The sequence below is a fragment of the Electrona antarctica genome (genome assembly GCF_951216825.1).
Source record: "Electrona antarctica genome assembly, chromosome: 12".
Classification (NCBI taxonomy): Eukaryota; Metazoa; Chordata; class Actinopteri; order Myctophiformes; family Myctophidae; genus Electrona; species Electrona antarctica.
In genome coordinates this window covers 49,953,511-49,972,523 of record NC_136793.1, presented here as the reverse complement: position 1 = coordinate 49,972,523, position 19,013 = coordinate 49,953,511, and the positions used below count along the sequence as shown (strand labels likewise).

The window sequence follows — 19,013 nt, the reverse complement described above, 5'->3', positions numbered from 1 at the left end:
ATATTTTTAAGACAAAGCAATACTGCCTCATCAAAGTTGGTATTGTGACTTTATAATTACTTGCCGAGAGGGAGAGAGGTGGTGGAGTTCTGCTTCAGCAGACAGACCAAAGCACTTTTTAATGCTTTTTTATAAACAACACACAGACGTAAAGGGTGTTCAATAGCATTGATTTATGGGGGCGGAAAAAACACTTAAAACCTCAAAAATGGAATTAGGTAGTTTCCTCCCGACAGCGACAAATATATATTTTTTAATGATTCTTGGCATTTCTTTGCATTACATAGGAGGAAGTCCAGTGTTCATGTGAACGCCCACCTCAGGCCAGACCCTCGTCCAGTGTGAGAGAGGGCCAGGCCAGACCCTCGTCCAGTGTGAGAGAGGGCCAGGCCAGACCCTCGTCCAGTGTGCGAGAGTGCCAGGCCAGACCCTCGTCCAGTGTGCGAGAGGGCCAGGCCAGACCCTCGTCCAGTGTGCGAGAGCAGCCCACCAGGAGACTGCACTCTGCCAGGCCGGGCCAGCCCAGCTCGGGCATGTCCTTCACGGGCCCTACCAGGCTGTTCCAGGACTGCCTCCACAGGCCCGTCAAGCCCCTCCTCCACAAAGCCTCCCCGAACTCCGCCCACCACGTCTGCCCCAACGCGGCCCGTCACCCCTCCCTCAGCTCCCTGCGTCACACCTGCCAAAGCTCCCCTTACCTTCCCACCTCCTCCGATCACCACCACCACCACCACCAACAACAACAACAACCGCAACCCCACCCCGCTCACCACCACCATCACAACCAACATCTCTCCCTGCACAACGACCGCCCCAGCGCCACGGGGCGCCACCACACCTGTCCCGGCTTCCTCCATCACGGCGGGGAGACCGCGAGCCCCAACCCTAAGCCCGAGGCGGCGGCGGCGGCGGCGGCGGCGGCGGCGGCGGCGGCGGCGGCGGCCATCAAGCTCTCGTCTCGAGCCAGCTCCTACGAGAAGTCCTCCTCTGTGCAGGCCAGGTCCTCTGCCGCCTCGTCCAACTCCGCCACCCCCGTGGCTTCGCCCCGCCCGTCGCCGTGTCCCTCGCCCTGTCCGTCTCTCGTCGTACCGCCGCCCCCGCCCTGCAGCCCCAAGCAGTCGTGCTCCCCTTCCCCCAGCCAGAGAGGCATCGTGGCTACGGACGGGAACAGGCTGATGGCAGACGGCAGAACGCAGCCCCAGCAGAGAGGTACGATGGTGAAAAGACAAATATTTCTGTGACTAAATTTGACTGAGGGACTGCCATTGGATTTTTTTGAATTTTCGTTTTTTCATGTCATATGAAAGCAGGGAATCATAGCTTCAAATTGACATATTGGTTGTTCAGTTTGACCCACCAGTTTTGGAGATATGGCTTATAGAGTAATGTCTTGCAGAAAACAGCGAGTTGAGAAAACTGGCTTGAAAGGTTCACTTCTGTGGTCTCTAACATTACACCTAGCTACATGTTTAAGCATTTATTTCATATTTACATGTCGATTTCAGCTCTGACACTTATTTCAGACATGCTCTAGTATGTGAAGAGTCTGTCTGTGCTATAAACTCATTTTGAAAAAAAAAAAAAGGTTTTTCTCCTCTGGTGAAAAGCTGGAATTTGCGCGATGGCAGTCTCTCAGTCAAATCTGGTCACAATTTTGATTATTATTGAGTAAAGAAAGAATATTGATGTTGCCAACGCACGTGGTAGCATTTTGTCTCTATAGAAACATTGTGAAATACTTGAAATCTCCGGCTTGATTTCGTCATTTTGCCCTTTTATTCCCCCTACAATTCTTGGTTCAAGAAGTTTTGTTCATATTTTTGCTGTGTGGTTGCATTTAGTTTTTCTTCCATGGTGTATTTTTTCCTTGAACCATGTTCTTCGCAGGTGCATGATCGCACTTTTCTATATACTGAATGCATGTCTGCATATCTGCCAATTGTGTGCATACTTAGTTTAGACTAGTCATTGGTTAGACATGGGTTAAGGTTACTAGGTTAGGTTTAGGTGTGCTGCCCCGTGGGAGGTTAGGGTTTGAGATAGGTTGTAGTTGTAGGACTAATGACTGGTCTAACCAATGACTAGTCTAAACCAAGTACTGTCTAAACTAAGTACTGCGCTACTTTCAGTACTGCGCTACTTTCATTTGCAGTGCAAACAGACTTCCTGACAAGGTCATAATCATAACCTACGTTGACCAGCATTTGTGGATTAAATTGATTCTCCACAATTGTGCCCAGAACACGGCCATGTAATGTACCATGCATACAGTATGAAGATTCAGTATGAATACAGAATTGTGTGCTGGAGTGGATAGTCACAATAGCCACAAGAATAAATGTCTGGGTATGACTGGCTATTGTGTTCCATATTACTTGCTTGTAATCTTGGTAAACAAGGCTTAAACCAGGGGTCTTCAACAGATCTAATAAAAGTCACTAATAAAAGTTTTAATAGTGTAAAAAAAAAAAAAAAAAAGCCCCACTGATAATAGTGCTGTCAAACAAGTCAAAGCCATCTATGAAATGTATGAAAAGGTTAAATCTGCAACACAATTTTATACAGTAGGGTCCCTACTTCAACGTGGACCCCTTAGCTGAGAGAGAGACGAGAGAGAGAGAGATATGAAGACCCCTAAACCATATTTGATTGTGCCCCTGTCCTGTCCCGTCCTGTCCTGTCCAGGGGCCACTCTATCTCAGCTGTCGGACAGCGGCCAGACTTTGAGCGAGGACAGTGGGGTGGACATCGCTGAGGCCGGCGGGCTCAGTAAAGATGGCAGTCCTCGACCCAGCAAAGGCCATGGGGGGCAACCGGAGCCCCCTCCAGGGGCCCAGGTAGCTCCACAGACCTCCAGACAGGTGATGGGGGGGGGGGGGGTCCCTGCAGTATTTGGGGTAATAGGACAAGAGGACATACTGTACTAGGAAAAAAGTTTTCAACTGCAACTGGGTCAGAGCTTTGTTTTCTTACAGGAAGCTTTCCAGGATTTAGAACTCATTACAGGATATTCTTTGAGCTAAATTGGCTCCCTTAACATATTATAACTTTATGTGATTAATAAACATCAGGTTGTATAATTATTAGTTGTATTGGTAACACTTACCGTCCGTCACCTTCTTAAAATAATGTAATTATTCTCATCTAGTAATTTTTTTTACTAGATGAGAAGGGCTGACTTAACCCATTTAGGCCTGACCTCGACATTTAAAATGAATTCTTCTAAATCCTCCAGTTTTCTGAAATAAATATTTTCACGATTTTTCAAAAATAGCTAAATTATAACATAATGTTTAAAGGGGTTCCCGCCCAAAATGCGTTAATTTGGACAGCTGTCACCTTTCTTTTGTCAACTGTAAATTGCAGCAAAGTGGAGCATAAATACAAACATTTAAAATTGCCTGAAGGTTGATTTAGATTTATGGCAACTCTCCATGTTTCCTGACAGCTCATATGCATGTTGTCTAACTAACATTAATATCCTATAGACAGTGTTAGAAAGTAACTACAGTAACTTATTACTTAATGTAATAGTAATGAGTAATAATATTACTAATATGTTACTTTTCCCAAAGTAACTTGTTACTATTTTCATGAGCCTTAAGGCCTCACTCACACGGTCGCAACAGATTGCTGTATGCTTGTTGTATACAAAGGGTGTGAGACAGCTTGCCCCAATGCATTTCCAATGGGAGTCACATGGTTTGACACAACATTTGAGGGTTTGGTTTAGTTTAGTTTATTTGATCATCTTCACAGTAACAAAACAGCTTATTTGTTAACACACGGTTACATAACCAAAAGGAACTGGAGGTGATCAAAAGGAATATGCTGAAGCTGAAAGCTTATAAATGCCTATCCTACGAACATCAAAATAAAAAAATCCTCACGTATCCTCACATACCCCACCCACCCCGTGTCACCATAGAGATCCACCAGGATCACTATAAATTAATTACCATAATCATCATCATCATCCTCATAGGTTAAATATGTTGTATACAAATTATCTTATGATATACTGTATTTAGCCAAAAGGATATGCTTGAATAGTATCTTGAATCGAGAGATGTGTCTGCTGTGTTTCACATCCTCGGTCAAGCCATTCCATATTTTTACCCCACAGACAGAAATACACATGCTCTTCCGGGTGGTGCTAACACAGGGTTGTTGAAAGTTTAGGTCCCATCTTAACTGATAGCGTCCCTCCCTATCCTTGAACAGTTTTAGGATATTCACAGGAAGTTGTTTATTCCTTACTTTGTACATCATTTGTGCCGATTTAAATTCAACTAAATCTAAGAATTTCAGTGTGGAAGACGTTAAGAACAGTTCATTTGTAGGATTATAATAACCTACCTTATGTACTATTCTTAATGCTCTTTTTTGCATTATAATTAAAGGCTGTAGGTTGCTTCTATGGGTGTTTTGTGTTGTATGAGGGGGAGGAACGCAGTCGAAACACAGCCGAAAGCCATACAACAGCTTGTAGTCCAAAATGTGGACTACAAACCATGTGACTTCCATTGGAAATGCATTGGGGCGGCCATGACACTCACAACATTCATACAACAAGCATGCATCAATGTTTTAAAGGTCTGAGTGAGGCCTTAGTGATAGTACTGTGTGCTTGAGTGTTTACAGAGCGCCGAAGTCCTGACTCATCCCCTGGTTCTGCCTGGTTCACGGAAGTAATTTCTCTATGGAGAATAACATGGGGTCATCTTAAAATCGTTTCATATAAGCATTGTGGTCCAAAGATAAACAAGCTGTCTCTGCGTTATTGTCAGGGAGGTGTCTCTGTATCGTTTGCGACGGTCAGTCATATATGACTGACCGTCTTAGCGAAAATGTAACTAATTCAGTAGCAGTAACAATAGCGTTTTCTCTCAGTCAGTTGATTCTTCATATCCATAGGAGTGAAACGGCCGGGATGACATGTTTATTTTCCAAACACAGTTCTTAAATGAGGTTATCTAAAATCCCCCTATGGGGATTACAATGCAAATAAAAAGTACATGAACCGAGTGGATTTGCGCCCTCTACCGATATTGACGTCAGACTTCGGTGCTCTATCGCAGGCTGCGGATCCTGTCTAGATCTCCAGATCTAGAGCGGATATGAAAACGACGCACACTTGTCTGTACGTGTGAATTATCGGATGCGGAAGGGGTGGGTCTAAAAAGGACCACTTTTCAACTTATCTTCCTATAATTGGTCCTCAACTAATGTTCATGATAAAATACCATTTTTCTACTACAGTTGGAGGCCATCGATATTGTCCTTTTCTTTTTGCTGAGGTTTGCGTGATCTGTGCAAAAGGACAGTTAACCCATTTTGGGCGGGAACCCCTTTTCGTGTTTTAAACATTATGTTATAATTTAGCTATTGAAAAATAGCAGATCTACAAGCTCATAGCGCGCCACCGAGCGACGCGCTACGAGCTTGTAGGTCTGCTATTTTATGAAAAATCGTGAAAATATTTATTTCAGAAAACTGGAGGATTTAGAAGGATTTTTTTTAATTTTTGAGGTCAGGCCTAAATGGGTCAAATGATAAGGGACAATATCGGTGGCACCCAACTGTAGGTTTGTGTCTCATTGGAGGGCGCTGTGGGCAGTTCAGAAACCCGTCCACCAGTGACGTCATCCATGGGCAGATTCTTTTTTTTAAACAATGTTTAAAATGAAAAAAAGAACGACTGCGTCCATTTTCGCATTGCAACGTTTCAGGAATAGAAAGCCTGCAGTTTCTATTAGCTTGGATTCGCCATTGATGATGTCACTGGTGGACGGGGTTCTGAACTGCCCACAGCCCTCCTATGAGAAATGGTGGCATTTAAAAAAAGTGCTCCTACTGTCCGGAACAAAGTTGGTGGGGTGACACTTTTGGGGACAAAAGATGCAAATACTTGGGGCGAGGAAAGTTATAAGTAAGTAGTTACTTTTGGCAGGGACCAGGGGGTAGTATTACTTCTTTTTTTTTACCCATTCAAGACGGGAACGCTTTACGTTTTAAGCATATACTTTAGATATTGAAAAATAGCAGATCTACAAGCTCACCGAGTGCCGCGCTACGAGTTTGTATAGATCTGCTATTTTTGAAAAATCGTAAAAATGTGGCACAACGATTTTAACTCGAATCTTTGCTTCTGTGGGGGTCCCTGGAACTACATATTTTCAGATGGGGGTCCGCAGCCAAATACGGATAATTCCGGGGGTCCTTGACATGGAAATGGTTGTGCACCACTGACACAGAAACATGAGGTTTTTCAGAAAGCTGTTAGGATTTAGAAGCCATTGTTTTTAGAATCGGCCTGAGGTCTAAATGGGTTTAGTAACTATAGGTAATATATTTCCGTTTTTTGAGTAACGTTTCCAACCACTGCCTACAGACGGGTTCACCCGGTCCAGCTCCTAGCCCAGTCCTGGTACGCGTGGCAAAGAAAGCCAACACCCTTGGCATCGCTATAGAGGGAGGAGCCAACACGCGCCAACCTTTGCCACGCATAGTCACCATACAGGTGAGTGCATGTTCCCTAAAATAACTTACATTACTTTACATCAGTGGTCCGAGGACCACCAGTGGTCCGTGAGGGGCCCCTGGTGGTCCCCAGCTGTTGGTAACCTAATGCAGGGGTTCTCAACGTTTTGGGCTGGGGACCCCCCGAAATGCTTTGGCCATTTGATCTTGCGACCCCCGCGAGACATGGAGAGCGCCCTGGATTAGGAGAGACGAGGCATTCTTTCTGCCGCGCTAACAGGCTAGTGAACGGGAAGCTAATATGACCGTAGACTGAAGCGTACGGTGGCCGAGAGTCCGACTCAAAAATTCAGCAACATTCAGTTGCAAAAAAATGTATAAATCTTTTTTCTTTTCTTTTTTATAATTTGGGGACCCCCCAAAATAATTTGGCGACCCACGGGTTGAGAACCCCTGACCTATTGGACCCTTTATAGATCTCGACTCTAACTCTGTAAAATGTAACCAAAATGGGTCCATTTGGTCTTCACAGTGTAAAATGTAAAATAATTGTAATCTTGATCAACCTTTTATGGTATACCAACATCAATATGGAATTGTGGTCAAACCTTATATCCAACGATAACAAACTATTTCTTAGTTTTGGGTCTGAGAGGCTAAATCTCATCAAACGGTGGTCCGTGGCTTACTGTAAATGCCGAATACATAATGGGCCTGCCCTTGATATAGAAAAGGTTGAAAACGTTACTCAGTGAAGACAAAATGGGTTCTCTCCAGCACATTGTCACTTCTGTAACACTATAGCGATTCAACCTAGTTTCACACAGCCCACATTTGCCCCCTGTTTGCCTCTGTTAACATTTCACCTTGATGCCTTATTTGGACTTAATTATAATCTAATTATTGTTAGTCCTGTGATTTCTCAAGGACACAAAGCTGCAAAGGAGATATTTTCACAGCAGAGACGGGTTGCTATTACCAGATGCAATATACAGTATGAGATTATGCAGTTAGATCTGCAGTGTTTCCCAGTTTCAGCCTTCTTCACCATGGAGAATATGCGTGACAGTGCAGATTTCCATAACAATGACTCCCCCACTGCCACTTCCATAAATCTCAATAATAATAGACTGCTACTGTATGTGGCCAAACCCCCCCACCCATTATGAGCGAGAGAATTGTCTCCCATTTAGCCAATTATAGCAATAATATCAGAGGGGTATATAATTCAATAACCAACTATTTTTTGCTCTGATGGGATTCACGACACAGTGTTGTAATCGGTGTGACATCAACGAAATTACTCCCCTGATTGAAACGTAATTTCTGGGATGGTGATGCATAATAATATGCAAATTTCCATGTTTAAGTATAAAGTATAAAGTAAGTAAGTTGACTGACTAAGCATGTGGTTATCTGTTTTACAACAATGCAGCGGGAGTTCAGAGTACTGCATGTGTATTCACACACATGAACACAGAGGTGGGAAGTAATCAAGTACAATTACTTTGTACTGTTAACTGTACTTAAGTAGTATGTTTTAAGTATCCATTTTTGCTTAAGTATTTCTTTCACACTTAACTAGTATGTTTTAAGTATCCGTTTTACTTTTGTATTTCTTTTGCACTTAAGTAGTATGTTAAGTATCCGTTTTAAGTATTTCTTTCACTTAATAAGACTTTAGACTTTCAGCTCACTACATTTTCAAAATTGGCGTATTAGTCTATTGTAAATAAGGAAGTAGCCTACCGGTACTTTGACTCAAGAATTCAGCATATTCACGGGAAATTATCAGCAGATTTCTGCTTCAGAAATCCAGGCAGGTGATCAAAAGCCAAATTCCAAATACCAATAATTCCAGATGATGCCTTGATACTGTACGCTCAGATTTTGCACATCTCTAGATTCCCCCCGTGCACACAATTGGCTGCCTGCAAACTTCGACACACGTGTCTGTGATTTAATAGTGCGTATGTACAGTTGGGTGCCACCGATATTGTCCCTTATCATTTGACCCATTTAGGCCTGACCTCAACATTTTAAAAAATCCTTCTAAATCCTCCAGTTTTCTGAAATAAATATTTTCACGATTTTTCAAAAATAGCAGATCTACAAGCTCGTAGCGCGCCACTCGGTGGCGCGCTATGAGCTTGTAGATCTGCTATTTTTCAATAGCTAAATTATAACATAATGTTTAAAACACCAAAAGGGGTTCCCGCCCAAAATGGGTTAACTGTCCTTTTGCGCAGATCACGCAAACCTCAGCAAAAAGAAAAGGACAATATCAATGGCCTCCAACTGTATATCTAGTGTGCGTCTGAGCATAGACATGGGAACGCCCCGCCTGCCTCTGATTGGCACTACCGACACAGCCCGTCTCGACTGTCCTCCGAGATGCGAGGTTACTCCGTGGTGGGAAAATAATACAAGAGAATGACAGCTTGGCACGTGCGACAGAATGCAGCCTTGTAACTAAATTGTACGTTTTATTTTTGTAGAAGAGCCAAACTAATATTGTTTATGCCGTTTGAATTGAATGATTGATTGAACACACGTGGTACTATGATTTGATTTGGGTGTGTACTTCTAAACAAAGTGTTAGTGTATTAATCTAATTCATTGAGACACTTCGGCTCAGATTGACCATAGACCATTTATTGCAAAGCTTTTGCATGCGAGTATGGCGGTGTGGCTCTGCTCATGTGATATCAGATGATCTGCATACCGTTACACATTTCTGATATCACATTTGATATCAACAACCCCCCAGAGCAGAGCCAAAGATACGATAATCCATGAACAATACACAGAATAACACATCAACACATGATTCAACACAATGAATCTACACAATCACAAACGATACAATAATATCCCATAATCCCTGGACTAAGATTGACGGGGAGGAGGCCGGGGAGGTGGGGGAAATTTCCACGCAGATGCCGCACGATCTGCCTGACGGCCCAGCATGCAAAGAATGAGTAGAGAGCTGAGGCTGCTTAAGTAGGCAGCCTGAATTGCACTGTGGGAATGAGGGCGTGGCCTAGAGAGGCAGCAGATTTAAAGAAGCAGTATAGATCACTAGGGAGAATGAATGAGGGGGAACCATGTACACACATATAAACCATCTGCCCTCCGTGCCGCAATGAACTAACGCTACGCTTGAATTATAGTAAACTAGTACGATTATACTAGAAAGGGAAAAGAGACCTTTTCACAGTACAATAAGGTTTCACATTTACACATACAAATAAATTACACAAATAAATTACAACAATCAACACAAACACTTGATTTAGAACACACCCAAATCAAATCATATTACCGCGTACATGTCCAATCAAAGCAAACGGCATAAACAATATTAGTTTGCCTCTTCTACAAAAATAAAACGTACAAGTTACAGGCAGTTCTCTTGTATCATACCGATACTGTATACTTGTATTATTTTCCACCACCTCGCAGCAGAGATCAGACTATCCACCTCAGTGGACAGTCAAGACAGGCAGTGTCGGTAGGCCAATCAGAGGCAGGCGGGGCGTTACCATGTCTATGCTCAGCCACACACTACATATATGCTTTAATAGCAGTGGTGGAAAGTAACTAAGTACTTTTACTTAAGTACTGTACTTAAGTACAATGTTGAGGTATTTGTACTTTACTTGAGTATTTCCAATTTCCAGTACTTCTACTTCTACTCCACTACATCTCGGAGCCATTTTTTTTAACTTTTACTTCACTACCATTTTTTGAAAACTTTAGTTACTTTTGATTAGAAAAAATACATTACCTAACCACTTCAACACTACATTTCGGCCATTTGAAAATAGCCAATCTAAAGCTCACAATGCGTCGCAACGCGACACATTGTGAGCTTTTAGATACTTTTGTACTTTTGTACTTTTACTCAAGTACATTTTCAATTCCGTACTTTTACTTGTAACGAAGTAGGTCTAAATTGCAGTATTGGTACTTTTACCTAAGTAAAACAATTGAGTACTTTTTCCACCACTGTTTAATAGTGAACCTGTGGGGTCGGTGACAAATGAGAGGTTGTGTAGAAGCTGATGGGAGAAGTGAGTAAATGTTTGTTGCTCTCGCTGTCATGTTGTAAAGTGGCTTGTTTTGTCATTAGGAATCCACACATCGATTGTCAAAGTGTAATAGTCTTCAAAAGCACATAATAGGCTACAATATGTGATTCTTACTTGCAAAGTAAAATGCCTTGTTTAGTTATTATTTGTACTAATCATTTGACCATTATTCTTTATTTGAGATTGGGTATTTGTCAGAAATGATTTGAATTACAGACAGCTGAGTTATCGAGGTGTAAAGGAGTTTTTTACTGTGGTTTTTAAGCTACAATGTATTTTTTTATATATGTTTCCGTGAGGGTGAATCACAAAGAGCTGGTCAGGTCTCACGACGTGTGCGTCATGAAAGTGTATGTTGTTAGTGTTTCTTTTTTACGTTTTAGCCTAAAATTAAAGTAACACAGAGAGAGTCTTAAAAGCACATCGACGATGAAATGTAATGTAATGTAATCATTTATGACAAGCTGTATTAGCGTCCTAGTTTTTCAAGGGCACGTTTATGTAAATAAACTTGAGTAAATAAATGGAAATTGTTTAGCATTCATTTAGATGAGTATGACTTTAACTTAACTTGAGTAAGGATTGTGTGTGTCCTTCTACATCTGCATGCACATTTGGCACACCATTGTCATTGCTGACTACCATGCATCATTCATTGGGACATTTGGAGGTTCATTTTCATGTTCAGTTGTCATATAGTTCACTTCTCTTGGCCAGGATTTGATTTCAAATCTTCATCATCATTGATCTCTTTTGGTAAAGTTTTTCCCATATAAATGCGTGTCATAATTCACAGTTTAGCCTTCTGGAATTGCTGTGAGCCTAATCTGGGAGAGGTGGTATACCCTGAACCTCAACGCTGTAGGCCAGTGGTTCTCAAAGTGGGGTCCGGGGACCCCCAGGGGTCCTTGAGGGAGTTCCAGGGAGTCCCCAGCTAAATGATAGTTAGGTATCAAATCGACCCTTATGGGTCTGTAACTCTGAGAGTGTACACATTTTGTACACTCTCAGAGTTAAATTAACACTGAAATTTACCATATAAGTAAGGGGTCCCAGAGATAGCAATGCAATGAATTAAATGGGGGTCCGTATAGCATAATGCAGGTCAAACTGCATGAAAATGAAATTTAAATTAAAATGGTTGAAAATTTCACTGCTAGAGCCCGTATTAACATCTTCCTCTTATTGGGGTCCACTGGCATATCTTTTCAAAATGGGTGTCCGCGGGGCTTATTAGTGTCAATTTAGGGGTCCTTGACATGAAAAGGTTTGAGAACCACTAGCTAGAACGTCAAAACAATGTATGGCTGAAGTACACAAGACTGTATAGTCTCAAGACCACATTGTGATGGTCTCTGTCGGTCTTGATTTGACGCGTTGGTCTTGACTCAGTCTCTGCTGGCATTAGCCAATCGTCTTTACTGCAGCTTTAAGAGGTTAACCGTAAATATAAGACAAGCATTTTGGTTTCGATGCGTCATTCAGATAAAGTCTTGAATTATTCCATTCCTTGAATAATTCCTTTGTTTATGTGTAAAAGTATTTTGCTCATAGGCTTTACATTTCAAGTACAAGGCTTGTGTACTACATGCTAACACAGTGTCATTTCTTTCCACATAATTTTGACTATATGTCATATTTATATAATGTGTGTATACAGTATATATAAACTGTATAAATAGGCCCATGACGTATATTATACAAAACAGGCCTATTACAGTTTTTTTCATTGGCAGCATCAGTAAAATGCAGCGTTTCAGATCAAAGGCATTATTTCTATAGTACTGAATAGTATCAGTACTGTATTGCAATTGAATATGTATTGCATATCCAATTGTATTTGACTTAAATTCGGAAATAGCTTGTTTCTCCTTTTCTTCTGAACTTGGTCTAGAATGCATCGCTGCCTCTCTGTCAGTGGTCTTGACTTGCTATAGGTGGTCTCGAGTATACAGCACTAGTGTGCATGCAGTGGTGGAAAAAGTACTCAATTTTCCCTTCATTGTCAATGGCGTTTATACAAAACAAACATTAAACTCAAGACAAACATTAAACCTGTGTATAGGAGGGGCTATAGAGCGTTGCAGTCCCGCCCCCTACCCTGGACCAGGAAATTAATCCCAATGCATTTTTCCCATAGACATTTCAAAAAGTATTTATTTAAAGACGGTTACGCCGCGGACAAAGCCAACTCGAGTCGTGACAACTCATGACAACACAAACAATATTTTGGACCAAACAAATAATTACAAAGAAGAAAAACAACAAAAAAAGTGTTGTAACCTGCCGTTTTTTTCTTCTTTCTAATTATTTGTTCGGCCCAAAACATTGTGTTTGTTGTCATGATTTGTCACGACTCGAGTTGGCTTTGTCCGCGGCGTAAACGTCTTTAAATAAATACTTTCTGAAATGTCTATGAGGAAAATGAACGGAGAATCATTTCCTGGGCCATGGTAGGGGGCGGGACTGCGACGCTCTATAGTGCCCCTCAAAAAAGCGTCTGCACCCCATGACGTATTTGAATATTGATACTCTGCATGGATATTTCAGGCTGAGCGCCCCTTCAGTGCTTCAGTGTTGAACCACGTTACAGTTGGGTGCCACCGATATTGTCCCTTATCATTTGACCCATTTAGGCCTGACCTCAAAACTTTTAAAAATCCTTCTAAATCCTGAAAAAATCCTTCTAAATTTTCACGATCTTTCAAAAATAGCAGACCTACAAGCTCGTAGCGCGCCACTCGGTGGCGCGCTACGAGCTTGTAGATCTGCTATTTTTCAATAGCTAAATTATAACATAATGTTTAAAACACCAAAAGGGGTTCCCGCCCAAAATGGGTTAACTGTCCTTTTGCGCAGATCACGCAAACCTCAGCAAAAAGAAAAGGACAATATCGATGGCCTCCAACTGTACATGCTGCACAATCAACATCATTTAGAACAAGCCCTTTAAAAAAAGGGCTTGGCCCCAAACAACCCTGCATGTTATAATTATATTCATAGTCTGGATTTTCGGTGGTGAGGTGACCAGTGACCACCGCTCCAGTGGTGAGCTGACCACCGGAGCTGAAATAACGTTGAGCGGTGGTGAGTAAAAACAGAGAGAAGGGCTGGAGCGGTGGCGGTGGTTTGCTCTTCACCGCGGCTTGTGACGTCATGTTGTAGTTCGGTGGTCACCCTACCACCGAAAATCCAGACTATGTATGAGCCTTTACTCAGACGACAGACTTTTTCATGCACACTCTCCTTGGACACTACTTTCACCACCATCATTAATTTTTCATCCCAAACCAAATTCACATTAGCCACGCACTTAAATGTACTCGTAACAGCACAAAAAGAGATAGCTGCAGTACATCAGATCCCGTGCACCCACACTGGTGAAGGCAACATATCATGGTGGGGGAAAGATAGACACAAAACTGAGCAGATTGACTGAGGCAATCTGGGTCGCCCTCCTACACGTTCAGCCTCCTCTGCCAAGCAGGTGTGATCAGACGGAGAGAGAGATGTACAGTTGGAGGCCATCGATATTGTCCTTTTCTTTTTGCTGAGGTTTGCGTGATCTGCGCAAAAGGACAGTTAACCAATTTTGGGCGGGAACCCCTTTTGGTGTTTTAAACATTATGTTATAATTTAGCTATTGAAAAATAGCAGATCTACAAGCTCATAGCGCGCCACCGAGTGGCGCGCTACGAGCTTGTAGGTCTGCTATTTTTGAAAAATCGTGAAAATATTTATTTCAGAAAACTGGAGGATTTAGAAGGATTTTTTAAAATTTTGAGGTCAGGCCTAAATGGGTCAAATGATAAAGGACAATATCGGTGGCACCCAACTGTACTACGTCTTTCCCCTGCGGTCTGTCTTTGTCTGACCAGGCATGAGGGAGGCGCTTCAGATCAGCATCTGTCTCTAAAAACTCAACGGATTTGTTTGAGCTGTTTGACAGAATTAAGGGATAATGACCATTCCACGGTATTATGTGCCAAGACACACACGACCGCCATTATGCAAATCAATCACCACACTTGCATGGACACACGCACACGCACACAGCACACACACACACATGCACACACATGACTCAACCGATGTCGCTTCCTGAAAATAACCGATCTATTACAGTATACAAGCTACACAATCACGTGTTGTTATCTTGTACATCGGTTCATTTCAAGTGACGTTAACCTCACAGGAAGCCACGGGTGATTTGTAACCCGCAGCACGGGTGATTTGTAACCCGCAGCACGGGTGATTTGTAACCCGCAGCACGGGTGATTTGTAACCCGCAGCACGGGTGATTTGTAACCCGCAGCACGGGTGATTTGTAACCCGCAGCACGGGGGATTTGTAACCCACAGCACGGGTGATTTGTAACCCGCAGCACGGGTGATTTGTAACCCGCAGCACGGGTGATTTGTAACCCGCAGCACGGGTGATTTGTAACCCGCAGCACGGGTGATTTGTAACCCGCAGCACGGGTGATTTGTAACCCGCAGCACGGGTGATTTGTAACCCGCAGCACGGGTGATTTGTACGGACTAACGGGCAGTCCCCTATACGTCCGCATTGGACAGGAAAAGGCAGCCTTTGTTGACCAAGCGTCATTCTGTAGGACAACCTGGGAGTAAGAAAGCGTACATTATAGTTGTCAATCATCCAAGCCCCAGCTTGTCCTTCACATTTCTTTGCACCTGCTGATTCTTCCTACGTAGGCCTATATGCAATTCCCATTTGCATTTCATCTCCCCTTTCAATTTCAATTCAACAGGCTTTATTGGCATGACATTTTACATGCTGTTGCCAAAGCACTTTCTCTTTCCCTTTCTCTCTCTCTCTCTCTCTCTCTCTTTCTCTCACTACCCCACTGGCCAATCAGGCGGGTGGCTCCGCCCACAGGTGTGGCCAGCTGAAGGTGGGCCAGGTGATCCTGGAGGTCAACGGGGTTTCCCTCAGGGGTCGGGAGCACAAGGACGCGGCGCGCGTCATCGCAGAGGCGTTCAAGACCAAAGAGAAGGACCACATCGACTTCCTGGTGGCCGAGGTCAATCATGCCCACCTGCCCGGGCACTAGCGCGCCGGACTGATGCATTCATGAACAACAAACAATTTCATTTCCTACCCCTTTAATCATATTCCTCAGATATCTTTTTCCGGGAAAACGACGAGTGGAAGGTTGAGTGTGCTGTTGCTGATTGCATTTAGTCTTTTGCACAAATATTGAAAATATACAGGGAGAATTATTGATACTGTATTTACCATAAAATTGAGACCTGAATCAACTAGTGTGTTTGATTGAGACTTAGTTTGTTTTCATCTACTTGCCGTATGAGCACGGCTCAGCTGATTTGACTGTGTGCATCAATTAGCTCGATGCACCACAGGTGTGTAGTCACACCTATAACACCTCATCTACACAGGCGAAGGAGCGAGCGCTCCGACGGCGATTATTGTGCGGAAAAACGGCCCTGATATGGAGCGTCGGTCATTGCGTTGCGACGTATAGCCTGAACCAATCTAATAACCGATAAATAGTAGCGTGCAGGTCTCAACCAATAAGTGTTTGGGGGGTCGCGAAACCTCGCTCAAATAGAGACTCTGCGAGTGAATATAGGAGGGGTGGACGACGTCGCAGCATGCTCGCGGTACGTCAGGACCGTCTCGTTGGAAAAAAACGTGTATTCTAATGAGATTTCATCGTTCGCTCGCTCGCATCACTGGCAGTGTAGATTAACCCATTTTGGGCGGGAACCCCTTTTGGTGTTAGCATTATGTTATGCTTTAGCTATTGAAAAATAGCAGATCTACAAGCAGATCTACAAGCTCATGCTATTTCTGAAAAATCAAAGAACGACTGACATAGAAACATAGCTTTTTCAGAAAACTGTCATTTTCAAACAGACATTTTTAGAATCTGATCTCAAGTCAAAATGGGTTAAAGCAATAAGCCACAAGAGGTCTCAGGTTACCAGGTGTTTTATAATGGCTGAGAGGCGTAGTGAGACACAACGCCTCTCCGACCCTCTCGGTAATTATAACATACCCGGTAAGCTGGGACCTCGCGTGGTTTATTGCTTTTCTGAAACGGTTACAAACGTGGCAATATTAACCTCATAAAACTATTCCTAATTCCTGATTCGCTACGTGGTCTAATCAGAAATCAGCCAAATCAGAATCAAGTATTGGGACTATAACCGTTTTAGAAGAGGTGTTCGGACATGGTCACCCCATAGCAGTGACAAAATAGACCATATTCGCACGGCGGCCATTGTTGGAATTCTGCATTTAAATAGCAGGGTGGCAACTGGCAACCATACAGATATAGAAACCTAGATGCCTCATTGGCCGCTGCAGTTCATTGGAGCGGCCTGTATGATCGCACACATGGTGCGGAAGGCACGCTGCCGCTGGCCAATCACGGGGGAACTGAATTTGTTTTGTTTACATCTGCTGTAGATGATGTGGGAAATAACTCCACAGAATGTTGTCACTCTGTGGCTTTCTGCTCACGCAGCACGACGTTTCACCAATTTGTTTTTTTGCCGCCACTATTAAACAGTGATTCATAGGATACATTATCATCAGAATGCGGTAAAAAATAGCGACAACTGCGGAACTCCCATTTAATGTGCAACACTGTTTTCTCACTCAACAGTAAACAAACCAGCATGCAGTATAAGTGCAGACAGGGTACAGTTGGGTGCCACCGATATTGTCCCTTATCATTTGACCCATTTAGGCCTGACCTCAAAATTTTAAAACATCCTTCTAAATCCTCCAGTTTTCTTCACGATTTTTCAAAAATAGCAGACCTACAAGCTCGTAGCGCGCCACTCGGTGGCGCGCTACGAGCTTGTAGATCTGCTATTTTTCAATAGCTAAATTATAACAATGTTTAAAACACCAAAAGGGGTTCCCGCCCAAAATGGGTTAACTGTCCTTTTGCGCAGATCACGCAAACCTCAGCAAAAAGAAAAGGACAATATCGATGGCCTCCAACTGTATCTGCACATTTCTAAAGGAACGATTTAATTAGTTTTAAGACCAAATTTGCCAAAATTGTCAGAAAGAGGAAAATTGCCAATCTACAATCTTCCCAATATTTATCTGTGGAAGCGAGTCAAACTAAATGTAAGGCCTACAACTCCAAGTGCGAGATAGAAAAAATGATTTTGATCTGAAAATGGTGCTTTTAGTTGAAAATATATATCAACAATCTTTTCCATCTCCATATGTTGACACTGTACGTGTCAACATATGTTTGTATATATGTTTTTTTTAAATATTTAAATCTCTCAGTATTTCATCAACAATGGCACATCTAAAATAGTCGTTATATTATAATACTGCAATTATACTTTTCATAGTTTTTAGCCACTGTACACCAAATGACTCCATAATTATGACTGTTTTGTAACTAATAGTGTACAGTGTAAAAACAGCTGGTATTTTCCAGTAGTATAATTACATATAGCCTTTCTCATACAGTCTGTGTGTTTTCACCTCTGTTCCCCGCGTGCAGTGCGGCGTGGGGAAATGTGCCGCGGAGAGTATGTCGAACCACCAACAAACGCCTACGCAGTAGAGTTCAGAGTTCACAGACAGTTCCAGAGTTTGCATATTATTGTTGCAGAGGCAGAAAACCATGTATCTCTCCACGTTTCAATGGGGTTTTTTATGTTTTTTCTGTAAGTGAATGCCATGGCCTATACTTCATCATCATGCAAGTGTGTCGCACTGAACTAGTGAAAATATAGCACATATACAGTTGGAGGCCATCGATATTGTCCTTTTCTTTTTGCTGAGGTTTGCGTGATCTGCGCAAAAGGAGAGTTAACCCATTTTGGGCGGGAACCCCTTTTGGTGTTTTAAACATTGTTATAATTTAGCTATTGAAAAATAGCAGATCTACAAGCTCATAGCGCGCCACCGCGCGCTACGAGCTTGTAGGTCTGCTATTTTTGAAAAATCGTGAAAATATTTATTTCAGAAAACTGGAGGATTTAGAAGGATTTTTTTAAATTTTGAGGTCAGGCCTAAATGGGTCAAATGATAAGGGACAATATCGGTGGCACCCAACTGTATACAAGCTCATCGGCTGGATTAATGTGATTTGGACATACAAGGTACACCCTACATACAGCAACGATATCCAGGGAGATCCATATGGATGCTGATGAGAGCCAACACTTAAAGACTCATTTATAGGTCACAGCCCGATGGCGTCGCTCGCCAACATCAATTACTGAAAAAGACACGAGATGAATTACAGAGTTCCCGCAGCCATGAAATTCCTGGAAATATTTTGAAATGAAGAAAAAAACATTTTTGGAATGTATCAAGGGTCCTGGAATATTATATCGAAGGTCCTGGAAAAATAGTTGGCTATGCATTGTTTTGGCTATTGATTTAAGACATTTTCCAAAACATGTATAA

At 42.5% G+C, this 19,013-nt stretch overlaps 1 protein-coding gene across 2 annotated transcripts in view; it reads left to right on the top strand.

Annotated features, from left to right (window-relative positions):
• LOC306934687 (whirlin-like) overlaps positions 1-16,656 on the top strand; it is a 131,158-nt gene extending 114,502 nt beyond the window's left edge. For both annotated transcript variants that reach the window (XM_079517370.1, XM_079517369.1), the window contains exons 10-13: positions 288-1,209; positions 2,686-2,861; positions 6,395-6,523; positions 15,457-16,656. In XM_079517370.1, coding sequence (XP_079373496.1) covers positions 288-1,209; positions 2,686-2,861; positions 6,395-6,523; positions 15,457-15,651 — 1,422 coding nt within the window. In that variant the 3' untranslated portion in view covers positions 15,652-16,656. The remainder of the gene's footprint in view (positions 1-287; positions 1,210-2,685; positions 2,862-6,394; positions 6,524-15,456) is intronic.
• The last annotated feature ends 2,357 nt before the right edge of the window (positions 16,657-19,013 follow it).